General features: G+C 47.8%; 1 protein-coding gene, 1 long non-coding RNA gene and 1 other non-coding gene across 4 annotated transcripts in view; 2 read left to right on the top strand and 1 right to left on the bottom strand.

Annotated features, from left to right (window-relative positions):
* LOC139009067 (transcriptional repressor protein YY1) overlaps positions 1–12,463 on the bottom strand; it is a 34,540-nt gene extending 22,077 nt beyond the window's left edge. The window contains exon 1 of one of the 2 annotated variants that reach the window (XM_070413014.1): positions 11,380–12,463. In XM_070413014.1, coding sequence (XP_070269115.1) covers positions 11,380–12,040 — 661 coding nt within the window. In that variant the 5' untranslated portion in view covers positions 12,041–12,463. The remainder of the gene's footprint in view (positions 1–11,379) is intronic. The other variant, XM_070413004.1, reaches the window with a different exon arrangement.
* LOC139009074 (uncharacterized) lies at positions 11,380–13,599 on the top strand. Its single transcript, XR_011471264.1, has 2 exons — positions 11,380–12,768; positions 13,435–13,599. It is a non-coding gene; the product is annotated as an uncharacterized lncRNA (long non-coding RNA).
* A 4,862-nt stretch (positions 13,600–18,461) lies between these two features.
* On the top strand, positions 18,462–18,599 carry LOC139001431 (U11 spliceosomal RNA). The gene has a single exon (XR_011470016.1). It is a non-coding gene; the product is annotated as a U11 spliceosomal RNA (small nuclear RNA).
* The last annotated feature ends 519 nt before the right edge of the window (positions 18,600–19,118 follow it).

Genomic DNA, 19,118 nt, shown 5'->3' with positions numbered 1-19,118 from the left:
CTCTATCCACTGAGCCAAACCGGTTCTGGCAATTTTATTTGATTTTTGCAAAAGAAAATCTTCAGAAACCTTTGCCAAATAGAAATTTATGATGCTCTAAAATATAAATTAATATTTTATTAAATTTACAGACCATATGTTCAAAAAATATAGTAGTGAAAAGTTACTCATTTTTCTTTTTTTTTTTAAACAATTTTATTGTAAAATGTTTTACAGTTATAATATGCATTCAAATGAAGAAGACTTTCACTGTCTGCACTGGCCACATAACCATTTCTATGGAAATAGATTTGCCATATAGAGGGAAAAGAAGGTGTTAACTGATCCACTCTCAATGTCAAATGTTATGTACACTACTGAGCTGTACTTATTGGCAATGGGGTGATAGCAATACCCATCTAAGTAAAGCATGTTAATGAAGCAAAGTATCTAAATCTGCTTTAAAAAATTGTTGTATAGTTGATCATTAAACAACATAGGCTTGAACTGCACAGGTTCACTTGTACGCAGATTTTTTCAATAATACCTGTTATTGTTTTCTATCAGAGGTGGGGAGTACGTGGAATTTCAACTGTGCAGATGTGGCACCCATAACCTTTTCTTGTTCAAGGGTCAATTGTGTGTATACTAGGTATACATCCTCTCTGGAGTTTTCCTAGAGGGTGGACTTAGTTAACTATCCCTTCATTGTTTCAAGGAGACAGGGTCAATCCACATTAGAAGTTTCATTGCAATGAGTTTCTATAACCAGTGTTAACTTAAATTTAAAATTGTGATTACCAGAACACAACTGGGCAAAGCAAATAAATTAAAACCTACGTCACAATGCCTGGCTGGCGTGGTTCAATGGTTGAGCGTTGACCTATGAGCCAGGAGGTTACAGTTCGATTCCCGGTCGGGGCATATGCCTGGCTTGAGGGCTCAATCCCATGCAGGAGGCAGCTGATCAATGATTCTCTCTCATCACTGATGTTTCTACCTCTCTCTTCCTCTCTGAAATAAAAAAATATTTTTTTTAAAAAAACCAATGTCACAATTCCTATATGAAAAAAGCTGAGAATGCAAGGCACTGCTTCATACGGATAGCTGGGTAGTGGGGGAAATTATATTGATAAATTCTCATCAAAATTGTGGATTGGTCATGTCACTAACCTCTGGTCAAACACAAATGACCTGCTACAATCAGACCAAAGTTTAGTTTAATGGCCTAAAATGGAACATGGAAAAGCTAGCCAATGCCACCCATAAATGGGACACACATTTTTAATTATTTCAGAAATTAAATAATCAATTCATTCACATTTTAAAGATATTCTCTATTTCTTGCATATGAAACTATTCAAAGGGTAGAAAGTTGTATAATAAGTCCATTTCTCATATATACCTTTCCTTCTCTGTTAACAAAGCTATAATCACTGAAAGTCTAGATTGAGAGGCAAAGCAAAGAGACTCAAAATAATTTACAGTCCAAAAGGTATGATTAAGGAACTAAATGAAAAGGCTGGGAGCATTCTACAGGTCTCCAGAGAAGAGGTTAAAAAGTGGAGTCTCACCCTAGCTGGTTTTGCTCAGAGGATAGAGGGTCGGCTGGCGGACTGAAGGGTCCCGAGTTCAATTCCAGTTAAGGGCATATGCCCAGGTTGCGGGCATGATCCCCAGTAGAGGGTGTGCAGGAGGCAGCCCATCAATGATTCTCTCTCATTGATTTTTTCTATCTCTCGCTCCCCCTCCCTTCCTCTCTGAAAGCAATAAAAATATATTGAAAATCTGAGACATATGTACTACTATTTGTAATACTTTAAACAAGAAAATAAAAAAATTTAAAAAATACATATATTGAAAATCTATACTAATAAAAGGGTAATATGCTAATTAGACCGGGTCAACCAGACATCTTCCAGACATCCAAGTTCCTTCTGGACAAAGCTGGAGCCGAGGTGGAGGGAGCCAAGGCAGAGGCAGTTAGGGTGATCAGGCCAGCAGGGGAGCAGTTAGGGGGCGGCCAGGCCAGCAGAGTTAGTGGGCATCCAAGCCGGGAGGGGGGCAGTTAGGGGAACACCAAGCTGGCAGGGAACCAGTTAAGTGGTGACCAGGCTGGCAGAGGCAGAGGCAGTTAGGGTGGTTTGGGGTGATCAAGCAGGCCGGCAGAGGGGCAGTTAGGGGGCGGGCCAGGCCAACAGAGGGGCAGTTAAGGTGTGGCCAGGCCGGCAGGCAGGCAGGCAGGCGAGTGGTTAGGAGCCAGCAGTCCTGGATTGCGAGAGGGATGTCCCAGATTGGAGAGGGTGCAGGCCGGGCTGAGGGACGCCCGCCCCCCCCCACCTCCGTGCACAAAAATATAGAAGATAAATAAGGACTGTTTCTGAGCTATTTAAAAAGTGCAGTCTCACCTGCCCTTCATGCTCCAACTAAACTGGTTTTGTGTGATTCAATGTCTGATATAAGGTACATGATAGCCCTGGCAGGTGTGGTTCAGATAGTTTAGAGCTACATCCTGTACAATGAAAGGTCACTGGTTTGATTCCAGTCAGGGCATATGCCAGAGTTGTGGGCTTGATCCCCGGTAGGGGATGTGCAGGAGGCAGTCGATGTTATGCTCTCACATTAATGTTTCTCTCCATCTCCCTTCTTCTATCAAGACGCCTTTCCTTCCTATTCATGAACCTTGCTTGGTTTCCTTGGTAATGAATAAAGAGAATGGCACCTACTTATAAGGTTAAGACAAGATAACACACTAATGCCAACCATTCTGTCTAGAATAGAGGAGCGTGCAAAAACTCCTTCAGTCCACTTTTCCCTCCCTCCTGGGTTTAAGGAGACAGTAGGTACTATGCTTAATGGTTTTTAAAGAATGTAGTAAGCAAGGGGACTTCCGGTATCGTCCTCGAGGCGGACATTGTGGCTTCCGGTGTGCCTGTCGCCCGAGAGACCAAGATGGCGGCGTAGGTAAACACCGGAGACCGCTGCCGCAAACAACCATTTCAAAAATACAACTAAAAGACTGAACGGACATCACCCAGAACCACAGGAAGGCTGGCTGAAGAGAGACTCTACAACTAGAAGGAAAGAGAACAGCAAATCGAGGCTCAGAGGCGGCGCAGTGTGGAAAATACAAAGGTACCGAGGTGCGCGCGCAAAGCGGGCTGGTGGCTGAGGGCGCGGTTGTCGTTTTCTGCCGGGAGTGAGTCTCAGACTCTGGGCTCCAGATCCGGGCGAGTCTCTAGGGACCCAGACTCAAACGGGAGAAGCGGGATTATCCGGCATCAGTTGGGACCTGAGGGCAGCTTTCTCTCCGAGGTTTGCAGTGGCTGCCGGGGTTCTGAGAAGCAGAGCCTCTGGGAACGGGACTGAGCGTGGCCATAACTGCTCCCTCCGCCCGCCCTGTTGATCCCGCCCCGCCCAAAGCCTGCGCACAGCCATTTGCCAATTGCCTCAGGCAAAGGCTGGATTAGCGCCTCCCCAGAAGGCAGACGTTTTCCACACAGCTGATTTCCACAGCCAGCCGGCCTGGTGGTCAAACCCCTCTAGTGTTAACTACAACAATTAAGGCTTGGCTAGAACAAGACTGCGCACAGAGACCACAAGGGGGTGCACCAAGAAAGCATAAAAGATGAGGAGACAAAAAAACATGACAGAAATGGAGGATATGGAGCTAAGAATCGCAATTTTGAGGGCTTGCCATAAATTTGTGCAGAGCCTCACGAAAACTAATGAGACCCTCGATGCTACGATAAAGAAATTAGAAAGTAAGCATACACGGACTGAAATAAAGAATATTATACCCAATAGCAGACCAGAGGAGTACAATAATCAAACCAAAGATTCGACAAAAAACACCCAATTGGAAAAGCAAAATGAAAAAAGAATCCGAAAGTGTGAAGATAGTGTAAGGAGCCTCTGGGACAGCTTTAAGCGGTCTAATATCAGAGTCATTGGAGTGCCAGAAGATGAGAGACAGCAAGATATTGAAAACCTATTTCAAGAAATAATGGCAGAAAACTTCCCCCACCTGGTGAAAGAAATGGACTTACAGGTCCAAGAAGCGCAGAGAACCCCAAACAAAAGGAATCCAAAGAGGACCACACCAAGACACATCATCATTAAAATGCCAAGAGCAAAAGACAAAGAGAAAATCTTAAAAGCAGCAAGAGAAAGAGGCTCAATTACCTACAAGGGAATACCCATACGACCGTCAGCTGATTTCTCAACAGAAACTTTGCAGGCCAGAAGGGAATGGCAAGAAATATTCAAAGTGCTGAATACCAAGAACCTACAACCAAGATTACTTTATCCAGCAAAGCTATCATTCAGAATTGAAGGTCAGATAAAGAGCTTCACAGATAAGGAAAAGCTAAAGGAGTTCATCACCGCCAAACCAGTATTATATGAAATGCTGAAAGGTATCCTTTAAGAAGAGGAAGAAGAAGAAAAAGGTAAAGATACAAACTATGAACAACAAACATGCATCTATCAACAAATGAATCTAAGAATCAAGTGAATAAATAACCTGATGTACAGAATGAACTGGTGATTATAATAGAATCAGGGACATAGAAAGGGAATAGACTGACTATTCTTGGGGGAAAAAGGGGTGTGGGAGATGCGGGAAGTGACTGGACAAAAATCATGCACCTATGGATGAACACAGTGGGTGGGGAGTGAGGGTGGAGGGTGGGGTGGGAGCTGGAAGGAGGGGAGTTATGGGGGGAAAAAAGAGGAACAAATGTAATAATCTGAACAATAAAGATTTAATTTAAAAAAAAAAAAAAGAAAAGAAAGACCCTAAACCAGTGATGGTGAACCTCTGACACGCGAACTCATTTTTTTGGTTGATTTTTCTTTGTTAAATGGCATTTAAATATATAAAATAAATATCAAAAATATAAAAAAAAAAAAAAAAAAAAGAATTTTACTCATGCCAGGGCCGGTTTGGCTCAGTGGATGGAGCGTCGGCCTGCGGACTGAGGGGTCCCGGGTTCGATTCCGGTCAAGGGCATGTACCTGGGTTGCGGGCACATCCCCAGTGGGAGATGTGCAGGAGGCAGCTGATCGATGTTTCTCTCTCATCGATGTTTCTGGCTCTCTGTCTCTCTCCCTTCCTCTCTGTAAAAAATCAATAATATATTAAAAAAAAAAAAAAGAATTTTACTCAAGAGAGTTCCTAATATTCACAATTAAAGAGCTATGCTTTAAGAAATGGAATACAGTATATTGTTTCCTGTCACAGAGGAATTCGGAAAGGAGAATTCCTTGGTATAAAGGAACTGAAAATGCTTTTAGGGATACCCCTACTCCAAACAAGTCATTTTACAAAGATCCCAAGGTCATAAGTTAAGATATAACAAGGTCAGATACTTTGGGTCAATGCCCTCTAAAGAGGAAATCTGATTCCCAAAACCACTGGGCTTGCTATTATTGATAATTAACCACTAAGTTTAATAGAATGGGACCTGCTAACAATATACTTAGCACTAGGAAATGGTTCCTTTCCTGTACTGAAATTAAAGCCCACCATACATAGGAAGGTACAAATTTATACAACAGAGTCCATTAACTTCCATGACCTCCCCACATCTTCCTAATGTTTTGCTAACAATAGGGAAATGTGTGTTATTTTCAACATCCAAGTTACGTGTAAGACAGCAAATTTTAAATATACAAGGTTTGAGTGTTTATCCATTATTATTAAATACAACTCACGGGTAAATGTCCAGATCCTAAAATTATAAAAAGTTTTCACTTTTGCATACTGTTCCTATGGGAAGCAGTTAGAGCAGGGTTTATAAAATGGTCACCTGGAAAGAACAGATCTGGAGATAACAACAAAAAGCAGATCTTAAGAACTGTTTGTTCTAATACCCCCCCCCCCCCCCTTTTTTGGTAATAACATGTTATGGACCCTAAATTTCGCTGCCTTAAAACAAACCGACCTAAAAAAAAAAAACTAAAAAAACCAAACCGACCTTTATAAGCAGACTTAGTACATACCCACGCAGGAGTCTGGCATACTTTCAAAATATTATTTTATTTATTCTCTTCCAAAAGCCCAAAATGCTGGGAGGTAGGTCAGGAGCTCTGACCTTTTCCTGATATGGATTCTTCTTTCCCCACTAAGGAAAGTCGGCTGTTGAAGGGGGGAGGGAGAAGAAAGGGTTAATAATGTGGACTGGAGAGTCTGACAGTGGAGGCTTTATCAGTAAACCAGGCTTCCAGAGCTACCAGGTCAGGAATCAGGATCTGACTTAGGCTGCCCCAAGTAGCTGCTGACATCATCACTTTGGAGAGGACTTCTTTGGCTTTGCTCCATGGAAATTTATGTTTATAGCATTCCTACTTAGTGATAAATAGCACGGCCAAAAAGAACTTGAAAATCCACAGAAGAATGGCAAATATGCACAACTAGTGATTGTTGACATACCTGAATTTTTTGAATATGTAACATTAAAAAATTTTTTAAAAATATACTTTTATTTCAGAGAGGAAGGGACAGGGAGAGAGAGAGAAACATCAATGATGAGAAAGAACCACTGATCGGCTACCCCCTGCATGCCCCACTGGGGATCGATCAGTGACCTCCTGGTTCATGGGTTGATGCTCAACCACTGAGCCATGCCAGCCAGGAAACACTGAAAACATTTTAAGACATTTCCATTTTCTTTCAATTTACTGACTCAAGTATCGAAAGTTTTCTGGTCTTAGATGTTTTGCTCAATCCAGCACAAAGCACTTCTGCATTTGTTCTAACAAGATAATTAAAACATCAACAGCCTTGAGTGAAGGCCACAATTTTTAACTACCTGAAACATCAAGATTTTAAAGCCTTCTTAGGTCTTTCTCAAAACTAAATGTTTTAAATACTCAGCTTTTATCATTAGCCTCCCTACTCCACCTAATGCTCTAGTTAAGTGGTTTAGTTTACAATAAGCTCCGTAAACAGTATGTCGCTCCTTTGCAGTAGTGATGAATAATATTGTGCCCCTAATCAGGCAAATATTGAAACAGTCATTAATTATATGCGGGGGGGGGGGGGGGGGGGGGGACAGGGACGGGGGGGACATGGGCCTTGAAGCGATGAATTAAGAATAATGAAAACAGCCCTAGCCGGTTTGGGTCAGTGGATAGAGTGTCAGCCTGCGGACTGAAAGATCTCAGGTTTGATTCTGGTCAAGGGCACATACCCGGGTTGCAGGCTCGATCCCCAGTGTAGGAGGCAGCCGATCAATGATTCTCTGTCATCATTGATATTTCTATCTCTCTCTCCCTCTCTGAAATAAAAATATATATATATAAAAAATAATGAAAAAAAAAAAGCCTTAGCTCAGCGGTTCTCAACCTGTGGGTCGCGACCCCTTTGGCGGTCGAACGACCCTTTCACAGGAGTCGCCTAAGACCATCCTGCATATCAGATATTTACATTACGATTCATAACAGTAGCAATATTACAGTTATGAAGTAGCAACGAAAATAATTTTATGGTTGGGTCACAACACGAGGAACTGTATTTAAAGGGCCAAAAGGTTGAGAACCACTGCCCTAGCTGGTTTGGCTCAGTAGACAGAGCATCAGCCTGTGGACTGAAGGGTCCCAGGTGCAATTCCGGTGAAGGGCACATACCAGGGTTTCGGGTTCTATCCCCAGTAGGGGGCGTGCAGGAGGCGGCCAATCAATGATTCTTTCTCATCATTGATGTTTCTCTCTCCCTCCCTTCCTCTCTGAAATAAAAAATAAATAAATAATGAAAACATAGTTGAACTGTGATTAAATACTGAATGTGTTCAGCCTTACCTGGGCCTTAACCTTCTCATGTGAAAAATAAGAAGGTCCTGTTATCCATACAATGGAGCCCTATTCAGCCATAAAAAGTACATCCACAACATGGGCGAACCTTGAAAACAGACTAAGCCAGACACAAAAGGCCACATACTATATAATTCCACTTAAATGAAATGTCCAGAACAGGCAAATCCAGAGAGACAGAAAGCAGATTAGTGGTTGCCAGGGGCTGGGGGGAGAAGGAAATGGGGAGTGACTGCTAACAGGTATGGTGTTTCTCTTTGGGATGATGAAAATGTTCTGGAATTAGTGGTCATGGTTGTACAACCTGGTGAATATATACTAGGAACTACTGAACTGTGCATATGTGAATTATATCAATTTAAAAAAGGAAAAAGCAGATGTCTAAGGACTTTATAACTTTCAGATCTAAAACTACCCTATAGCTAGTGCTGTCCAATTCAAAGGCATCAACCATAGGTATTACTGTTACTGTGGTGGTAAATCAAAGATGGAATATAAGCAAAAGAAACCGATAAAACCCAAGTATTTGATTTCCACAAACATGCTGGGCCCTCCTCATTCAGCTTTTTTTTTTAAACCAAGAGGCACTAATAAGTAACTAGAGTCCTGAGAATATGACCCTATATATACAGTTACTTTTATTAACAGGTTAAGCGCCCAGCCTGTTTTGTCTTCCGGACAGAAAGTAGTGTCAGTCACCGGGACTGACATGGCACTTAACGTGTTAAGAACTTGGGGTTAGACCAGCCGTAGGCCCGCGGGCCGGATCCGGCCCGTTTGAAATGAATAAAACTAAAAAAAAAAGACCGTACCCTTTTATGTAATGATGTTTACTTTGAATTTATATTAGTTCACACAAACACTCCATCCATGCCTTTGTTCCGGCCCTCCGGTCCAGTTTAAGAACCCATTGTGGCCCTCGAGTCAAAAAGTTTGCCCACCCCTGGGTTAGACAAAACTGTCACCTCACAGAACTCATTCCAACCTAAAAGAAAGTTTTAGTGAAACTCTAGTGTAGTTGAAACTTTCGAGACTAGGATCAAATGAGAGCAAGTATGTGAAGCAGTGAGTACATCGCCTGCGCGCGCGCGCTCGCGCGTGCTCTCTCTCTCTCTCTCTCTCTCTCTCTCTCTTAGCTTAACAAATAACCTGCTTTGATTTCTTTAATAGATTTTTATTGATTTCAGAGAGGAAGGGAGAGGGAAACATCAATGATGAGAGAATCATTGATCAGCTGCCTCCTGCACACCCCACTGGGGATTGAGCCACAACCTGGGCATGTGCCCTGACCAGGAATCCGATCGTGACCTCCTGGTTCCTCGGTCCACACTCAACCACTGAGCCATGCCCGCAGGGCTGATTTCTTCACCTCTTAACAATTAGCTCCTTATTTCAGGTCTGAAGATGAAACTACAGTGTATGGAGAATTTTTAACTTGGGACATGTATAGTTAATTACCAACTATTTAGCTTCTCTTTGGCAATAATTCCAACCACAAAAAGAAGGCTAGTTTGCAAAAAAACATGTTAGGAAATAGGCCATATTATGTTATTGCCATCAAATATCTACCACCTTTATGCACAGAGGACTCTGTAACACCAGACATTCTTTAAAAAAAAAAGGGGGGGTGGGGAGAGACAATTACCCCATACTGTGCAACCAGGTAAGCAGCCACTTGCACATGGATAGTAATGAATTTTAAACTAGACTTAAGTGTAAATTAACTCCCATTAGTCAAGCCCTGAGACTTTCCTCCCTGACTGATTTGATATGTACCATTTCATCAAGTAAAGCCTCATAATCAAAATTTCAAGGTATTCAAAATAGGTTAGCAATTTGGTAAGATCAAATGCAGAATCTGTAAAATTCCCTCGTTTTCTAAGTTACCATAAAACCAACATGACCATACCATAAGAAAAAGTAAATTTAATGTTACATGGTTAACATATCTCTACCTAAATATCAAATTTCAAAGAAATCCACCATTCAGCCAACTCAACATAACCAACACCTTTTCTCCCTCCCTTATTCCATGCGTATTAGTGCAAAAACATACACTCAGTGGGCACTTATTCTGAGCTACCAAAACATACAGAAGGCATCTTTTGATAATCATTAGGTCCTAAAGTAAAGAGATTTCATTTTAACTTAGAGCTCCTGCTAAACTAAAGGCCCTCTGAAATGCAGAGCAGCGGCTGTTAGCACTTGCTATTGAGATTATGGCAGCAGCTCTGATCCCCTTTGCTGAGCTCTGAGTCACAGGTCCATCCAAACAGCTTTAGTTATTAGTTATCTCAACTTGGGGCTTTCAATAGATACCACCAGACCAGCTTTTCAGTGCACACTTTTCACCTTCTATTTAAATCATTCCTCTAACTTTTAAAACCCGTTAATACTCAAAGGTCACATTTTGAGACTCCATTCAATTTTGAGAATTTATGAAATAGCATTAAAGTAACTTAGTACTAAACTTAACCATCACAGGCACTAGGTTAGCTATTGCAGGATTATTGTCAGCCTATTTACTATCCCAGCAATTTAACTTGTTAGATTCACAAATAAGATACAGACATAAAAAAAACACCTGCCTTTTGAAAATCATAAATACCCTATTAAGAGATTTACACACGCCTTAGATGTTTTTCTGGCCTTCGTTTAAAGCAGTATTAAAATAGTAAAATGACGCTTTTCTGGAGTACTTTTCACGGGAAAAATAAGGTAGCTTTCTACCAAGTAGAAAGCATGCAGAAGCTTACAGTACCCGATTTTATTTAGTGGCACAGCCAACCAACTTATTTGCAAAGAGGCAAACAGTACTTAAAAAACTTCCGGAATCGTCAAACGCTAACAATTATCTCCAAACATGCGTGGCCCCCGTCCACGACGTGCCGCGGGGGAGCGCGGTCCAGGCCGGGCCGACACGGTGACAGGCCGGCCGACGCCAAGCCCGCAGACGCCAGCCCGACGTGCCGCCCAAGTCCCGCCCCGCGAAGAGGAGCGCGGCCGCGGGCGGGGCCCGGCCTGCGCTGTGCGTGGGAGCAAAGGGCCCGGGCACTCCCGCCCCCTTCGGAAGGCGCCTCCCGGGAGCAGTGGAGGGTCCGGGGAAGGGGGCGGGGGCGGCGTTGAGGGTGAGCGACGCCCTCTACAGGAAGGCGGGGGAACGGCGGCGGCGGGACGCGCTGCCCGGCCGGGCGCGAGATCCGCCCGCCCCACCAACGCCCTCTTCGCGCCCCGATCCCTGGGCCTCGCGGGGAGCCGGGCGGGCGGGGGCCAAGGACAACGAGCCGACGGGCCGTCCGTTGGCCCGAGCGCGCCCCGCCCCGCCCCGCCCGCGCCGCGGGGCCGCCCAGTCCAGGGAAACTACGCCATTGCGGCCTAGCGGGCGGCGCCGCTCCTCCGCCGCCATCTTTTCGGGCCGCGGCCGCCGCCCGCCGCCCCCGCCGCGGCCCGCCCGCCATCTTTTGGGGCCGCCATACTTGCCCTGCGAAGAAGATGGCGGCGCCCATCACACACATAAAACATGGCTTCCCTTCAAAACAAAAACATCCCGGGGGCCGGCGCGGGCCGGCGCGCGCGGTCGCTCACCTGAGGACCACATGGTGACCGAGAACTCGCCCTCCAGGGTCTTGATCTGCACCTGCTTCTGCTCCCACTTCTTGTTGCCCGCGTCCGCGCCACCGGCCGTCCCGGCTCCGCCGCCGAGGTAGCCCTTCTTGCCGCTCTTCTTGCCGCCGCCCTTCTTGACGCGGCCGCCGCCCGACGACGAGCCGCCGCCGCTTTTGCCGGCCGCCGCCACGGTGACCAGCGTCTGCTCGATGTAGTCGTCGTCGCCGCCGGCCGGCGCGGGCACCGGGATGAGGATCTGGTCCTCGAAGCCGTCCTCGGCGCGCAGCCCGTCGGAGTCGTCGCCGCCCACCACCTCCTCGCGCGTCTGCACCAGGATCACCTCCTGGTGGTGGTGCACCTGGGTCGGGTCGTCGGTGACCAGAGGCTGCAGCGCGATCATGGGCGGGTGGTGGTGGTGGTGGTGGTGGTGGTGATGGCCCATGTGCCCGTGGCCGCCCCCGCCGCCGTGGTCTCCGCCGCCGCCGTCCTCATCGTCGTCGTCCTCCTCTTCCTCGCCCACCACGGTAGTCTCGATGGTCTCCACCGGGATAGTCTCCACCTCGATCTCGTGCAGCTCCACGATCTCGGCCGGCATCTCCGAGCCGTCCGCGGCGATGTAGAGGGTGTCGCCCGAGGCCATGGCTGAGGGCTCCTCCGCCACGGCCGCGGCGGCCTCGGCTCCGAGCGAGGAGGCGGCCGGCCGTGGGGAAGGAAGGCAGAGGGAGGAAGGCGGCGGGCGGGCGGGGGGAGAGGGGGCGGGCGGCAGGGGGAAGGGGCGGGCGCGGCGGCGGCGGCGGCGGGCTTCCCCGCCTCCTAGCCTCGGTGCGCCCCGCGCTCGCTCGCTCGGCCGCTGCTCACCCCGGCGCCCCGCCTTACCGCGCCTCGGCCTCCTGCTCTGGCCGCGCCTCCTCCCGCCCTCCGGGCCGGCGCTCCGCTTCCCCCTTCCTCCTGCACCTCCGCCTCCTTCCACACAAATACCAACTCCTCACCCCGAGCCCAGATCTGGCCGTCGCCGCCACCGCCGCCACACTGCGCTCGAGCTCGCCTCGCGAGACTTCCGCGCTGGCCCGGCCCACCCCGCCTCGCTCCTACTCGCCAGCTTGCCCTCTCGCTCCTCCTCCTCTGCCAATCGGTCAGCCGTTCGCCACTGAGGCCCCGCCCACTCTCCCGGGCTCCTCCCGGATTGGGGCAGGCGGGACGGCCCCCGCGCGCGCTGGCTGGCCCGCGGCGCGTGATGTCACTGCGCCGTCGCCGCTAGTCGCGCGACTCCCGCCCTCCGCGGTGCAACAGTGGCAAAACCCGTCGCCCCAGGCCCGGGCCGCACTCGGGATCCGGGCGTCGCCGCGGCAGCCGCTACCTCAGGAGCTGGTGAGCGGTGCGCGTGGCCCGGGGCACCGCGGGGGAGGGACGGCCGGCCGAGCGCGGGGATCCGAACCGGGGGACCGCCTGGGGAAGCGGGCGGCGCGTGCGAGGCAGCCCCGGCGCCCCAATAAAGTCTGTTTTGACGAGACACGCCTGAGCCTCCTTTTTCTCGCGGGACGGCGTTTGCTCTTGGCGCCTGTCTTCGGGCAGGCGATGACGGCCGCGACGAAGGTGGGCGGGCAGCAGGACAATGCCTGCGGTCTGCGCGCTCCCGCATTGCCCCGCTGGGCCCGGGGCGGAGCGCCGATGGGCCGCGCGGAGCGGGCAGGTGGACGTGGCGCGCGGAGCCCCCAGGTCCGCCGTTGGGAGGGTGTCCGTTATCCTCTTCTGACCCGCGGAAACCTGGGGCGGAGCCGTTGGTGCCCGCTTCCCGATAGAGCTTAGAACCAGGGTCCCGGCCGCTCGCTGTGCCGCTCGGCTCCTTTTGGTTTTCTGCAGTTTCCTTCTGAGCTTCCCTCTTCGCTCTCCAGCCAATCATGGCTTCCCCTGACCCCGGTCTTCACCCATTTCTCACATCCACAGATGCTCCGCCTTATGCCCACCAGGCTTTGCATCGGTCTCTTTAAAAATAACACCATTTTCCCGCCCTGTTCTTCATTCTACCTGCCGCAGAGCCTACGTTTTTCCTGGCACGAGTTAGCGGGGCAAGTTGAACCTTCCTGAACAGCTAGCTGCATTCCAGCGAAGTGGTTTTGCCCGTTTGCTCTTTGGGCCTGGTTTCAAGCAATAGAAATAAAGGTGCGCTGATTTTTTTAAAAAGCCATGAGAAACTGAAAACTTGGGACGGTGTGTCTTTGCTGTGCGCGTTTGGCCCACGTGAATTTCCTGAACGTGTATGTTCTCCATGTTTACTCTTGTCTTTTGGGTAGTGTTCTTGCAGTTGAAGCCCCTGATTATATGAACTGTGATACATTAATCTTAGATCCAACTTGTTAAAACAAGTTGGTGTCCTTATGGGGCCATATTAGGGAAATATTTGCATTTTGATTAAGTGACTTAATTACTCTTAATTCCTACTTATTTCTAAGTGGCATGGGACGTGAATTTTGAGAATATTATTGTAAAGTAGTGAAAAATTAGATCATTTTGAATCTGAGATTTAAAAACTGAGTAATTCCCCTTGGAATGCTGCACCCACACAGTTTGGCAAAGTCAAGTCTGTTGAAATACTTCCTTTCTAGCTTGTAAATTCTGCAGAAATATTTCACATATGAAAACCAGTTGTGGGAGAATTTTTGTGGCTTAAATGATGGGAAAATGTCTTTGCAAGTTGTTGATACTTCCCCTTAGAGAAAAGAAAAAGGGGAAAGTACCCAATTAGGTAGTCTAGCTTCTGGTCACAGATCTGTAGACTACACAGGCCAGCGTGGAGAAAGCTGGAAGGGTTTTTCAAATTGTCAGGAAGGTGGTAGGTGTGAGGTGCTCCTAAATGCTATCCTAGCACCTGCTCATGAATAGTGTTTTTTGTTTTAACTTGCCCTGGAGCAGGTGACCTGTTAGACTGGCCTCCAGTTTTCTGTGGTGAGAGATGTTCTTGTCTTCCTCTCTTTAGCTGTGGAGTATCTTTTGGCTTGACATGCACTGTCCTGAATGAGCTCTAGCCTGCTTGCACTTGCTGCTAAAAGTGAAAATCAAATTAAAAGATCAGGTTAAATTGCAATTTCAGAGACATGAAGCTTTAAATGTAGAGATAATCTCACTTTTATTATGCTCTGTTTGAGCAGAATGAATTGGACCAATGAGCATTCCCTCTGAACTTCTAGAGTCCTCCCCCCCCGCCCCCAGGACAGATGATTTAACATCACTTAATCTGGTATTTCTCTTACACCACCAGTGTTTTTACCCTTCCCGCTTCCACAGGCCATGGCTATGTCTGTCTACAGCTCAATGCTTTGCACGTAGAGTTATGAGGTGGAAAGCACTGACAGAGGAGTTCTGTGGGGTAGTGCTTGACCCTCTCACCTGTCTCAAAAGCTCCAACTTTGGCCCTGGCTGGTTGTACAGTGGTTAGAGCATCAGCCCATGCACAAAAGGGTTTCAGATTCAATTTCCAGGCACATACCTGCTTTGCAGGTTGATTCCCAGCCCCATCACAGCATGGGTGAGAGGCAGCCAATCAGTGTGTCACTCTCACACTCACATTTCTCCCTCTCTCTCTCTCTCTCTCTCTCTCTCTGCCTCCTTTTCCCTCTCCCTCCCTTGTTTCTTCCCTCCCTTTTACTCTCTCTAAAAATCAATGGAAAAAATATGCTCAGGTGAAGATTAACAGCATGGCTCAGTGGTTGAGCAAGGGCCAATGAACCAGGATATCACTGTTCCAGTCCCAGTCAGGGCACATGCCCAGGTAGCAGGCTCAATCCCCAGTAGGGGGCATGCCTCTCATCATTAATGTTTCTATTTCTCCCTCTCCCTCTCTGAAATCAACAAAAATGTATTAAAAATAAATAAGTAAATCGTGTCCTATATAATAAAAGGCTAATGTGCAAATAGACTGAACAGCGGACCAACAACTGTTCGCTATGATGTGTGCCGACCACTATAGGACACGCGCAGAACATGGCAGGCATCGGCCGTGGTGGGATAGTGGAGCAAGTGAGTGGGGGTGCCGGTCACTGTCATTGGGGTGAACCTCTGGTGGTTACTGAAAATTCTTTGCTCCCGCATGCCGTAGTCCTGCCCAGTGCTCGCACCTGCTGCTGGCCCCGCTCACACCCGCTGCTGGTGCCCAGCACCGGCCCTGATTGCCCCTCAGAGCTTCTCCACCTCCCCTGCTCCTGAGGGGCGATCGGGGCCAGCAGCCACCTCTCGCACCCACTACCAATGACAGCGCCGCTCGCACCTGCTGCAGCTCTGGAGCTGTCACTCACACCCACTGCTGGCACCAGAGCCACCACTTGCACCCTGTGTCGGTGCCCGGTGCTGGTTCCGATTGCTTGATTGCTCAGCGCCATCAGCAGATGGGAGCAGCGGCTGCTGGCCCCAATCGCCCTTGAGGGCTTCTCCACCTCCTCCTGCTCCTGGGGACAATCAGGGCAGCATCCGCTGCTTGCACCCACTGCTTGTGCTGGCCTCAATCACTCCGTGCTGTCAGCGGGTGCGAGTGGGGCTGGCGCTGTCAGCACGTGGGAGTGGTGGTGGCAGGAGCAGGGCTGCTGACTGATGGGCCCAGGGGCCATGACAGTAGGGGCCAGGTAGGGGTGCAGAGGATGGGCTGAGACCCGCCCTGTGCCCACCTCAGCCTTGTGGCCCACAGTTCCTTTCAAGGTGCACGAATTCGTGCATTGGGCCCCTAGCCTCCTATATAATAAAAGACTAATATGCAAATTGACCAAATTGCAGAACGACCGGTTGCTATCATGGGCACTGACCACCATGGGGCAGCGCTCAACGCTGGAGCTGCCCCCTGGTGGTCAGTGTGCTCCCACAGGGGGAGTGCCACTCAGCCAAAAGCCCTGAGCCGGGCTCACAGCTGGCAGGCTCATGGCTGGCCAGCGCAGCGGCGGTGGTGGGACCCTCTCCCGAGGGCTCCCGTACTGCAAGAGGGCGCAGGCTGGGCTGAGGGGACACTCCTCTTCCCCACCCCCCACCCCCAGTGCATGAATTTCATGCACCGGGCCTCTAGTATAATAAAAGCCTAATATGCTAAGTGTCTGACCGTCAGTTCAACCAGTCGCTATGATGCGCACTGACCACCAGGGGGCAGATGCTCCGACCCGTAGGTTAGCTTGCTGCTGGGGTCCGGCCCATCAGGACTGGGCGAGACTGGGCGAGACAGGCCGGTCACGCCCTGGAGCCCTCAAATGGTCCCTCCACAGCCCCGATCATGTATTGGTGGGGTCCCTTGCCTGGCCTGTGCCCTTGCAATCTGGGACTCCTTGCAGTTTCAGCCGATCCCTGCAGGCCATGCTGAGGGACCCGCGGGTCATGCACCAGGCCTCTAGTAAATAAATAAAAGCTCCAACTTTGTACAAAGCTTCCAGTCTACTGTGGAAATTAATGTCAACTACAGAAGTAGACCATTAGAATCATAAGAGCTATATAAATCTTTCTAGAATCTCCAAGAAGTCAAAGCTCACTAATGGTTGAGGAAATGTGGATGACTCTGGAGGAGAGTCCCAAACAAGATTAACCCCAAGAGGCCCACACCAAGACACTTAATAATTAAAATGACAAACGTTAAAGACAGAGATAATCTTAACAGCAAGAGAAAAGCAGTTAGTTGCCTACAAGGGAGCTCCCCATAAGACTGACAGCTAAAGTCTTCTTGACTTTGGACTAACATTGGGATTTTCCAGAGTGCCCTTGGAAAAAATCTCAAAATATATGTTCTCTCTCATTATGAAAAAAATAGTAAACTAATTAGGCTTATTTGATATGTTGATTTATATAGGAAGCATTGTCAAACAAGAAGTGATCGTAATTTTTAAGGGTATATTTGTAAGAAATTCCTAAATGTGATATATCAGATACAACTTTATAAGTCACAATTCTAAAATGTATGCCACTGAATTCCTTGTTAATTGTATTACATATATTTTAAAATACATATATTTTTATTGATTTCCAAGAGGAAGGGAGAGGGAGAGAGAAAGAAACATCAATGATGAGAGAGAATCATTGATCGTGCTGCCTCTTGCATGCCCCACACTGGGGAGAATTAAGCCTGCAACCCAGGCATGTGCTCTGACTGGGAATCAAACCTTGACCTCCTGGTTCATAGGTTGATGCTCAACCACTGAGCCATGCCAGCTGGGTGTTAATTATATTGAATGTTCATCAAAAATAATTTCCTTTACCACAAACTAATTTAGCTGCCTCATGAAATTGCCCTGCTCTGCATCAGTTACAGTATGGAGACTGGTTGACATGGGTGGGGCCAGTCTTCAAGGAAACCTGCTCAGAGAGGAGCTCATGGTCTCACTGCAAGGCAGTATTGGGGTTTGCAGCCAGCGCCAGCATTTCCTGCCCTTGCTCGGCTGCAAAGCCTCTGTTCCAGTTCAGATCCATGCTGAGTTTCCAATAAAATACTTAGGAAAGTTAAGATGAAAATTCATGTGTGTGCATCTAAATTAGTTGCCCCTAGTTTGGATTAGTACAAGTTAAATGAAAAATTACAGAAGTGTGCGGTTTTCTTTTTTTTTTTTTTTTTAATATATTTTATTGATTTTTTTACAGAGAGGAAAGGAGAGGGACAGAGAGTCAGAAACATCAATGAGAGAGAAACGTCGATCAGCTGCCTCCTGCACACCCCCCACTGGGGATGTGCCCGTAACCACGGTACATGCCCTTGACCGGAATCGAACCTGGGACCCTTCAGTCCGCAGGCCAACGCTCCATCCACTGAGCCAAACCGGTCAGGGCGTGTGCGGTTTTCTTAATCATTTAAACTATAATTATTTTTCCTAATTGTGGGATCTATGAAATATGAGCTATTAAAGGGATAACTCTCCAAATCAATGCATATATTAGATATGGAGTTAAATTATGGTGAAATGGCCTAACTAGATGTCTATTAAGCCCACCTAAAGGTCTTAGTCAAAGTCTTTCTGTGGGGCTAAGTGGTTTATTACAGTAAATGAACCTGGTTATTGCCCATAAGTATAAGGGAAGTCAAAATCTTTAATAATAGATGAACCTCAAAAAAGGGCTTCTGTCTGGAGTGGCACACGTAGGGTAGGGCAGCTTGATTGTTCACGTGCATAATCGACATCAAGAGATTTCAGAAGCAAATTTTTTTGTTATTTAGGCAGCTGGTGATTGTTGGTCCTGGCACTCCTCCCCTCCCCCCCAAATAATAATAATAGACGAGCCTCATTTTTCTCTAGTTTATTGTTAGAATGCCCCTTCAAAGCAGCTACATCAACTTATTTGTATGGCAGTTGCTCCTGCCACTGCCCTTCCAAGTGAATGCAACCTGCACACTCGAGCAGAAGGGGCAGAAAATTCTCCTTCAACCCAATGTAACTTATCACCACACTTGTTTCACAGCATACTTACTGCCCTGGAAGAAACAGGATGTTGTCTTATTCCCATGCTGGTGGGTGTGAGGCAGGTTAGTGTGGTGGAATGGGGAGAGCTCTAGTGGACTGGGACTTACCTTTTCTCTGCGAGAGTGAACGGAATAGGGGTTTTTCGTTTGTTAAATAGGACAGAACTAGGATTAGGTGAGCCCCGTGTTCCTGCCCCACTTGTGAGTACCTGCTCTTGCAGTGTGAGCAAGAGAAACAGCTGTCTTCATGAAGCCTGCAGTACGGAGGGGAGATAGGCTCACAAATACTTGTCTTGGTTCTAATCTA

This window comes from Myotis yumanensis, unplaced genomic scaffold (assembly GCF_028538775.1).
Source record: "Myotis yumanensis isolate MYYU_CA2020_CCGP unplaced genomic scaffold, mMyoYum1.0.hap1 SCAF_1, whole genome shotgun sequence".
Taxonomy (NCBI): Eukaryota; Metazoa; Chordata; class Mammalia; order Chiroptera; family Vespertilionidae; genus Myotis; species Myotis yumanensis.
The sequence above is the reverse complement of the archived record's forward strand: the minus strand, read 5'-3'. Positions and strand labels throughout refer to the sequence as shown.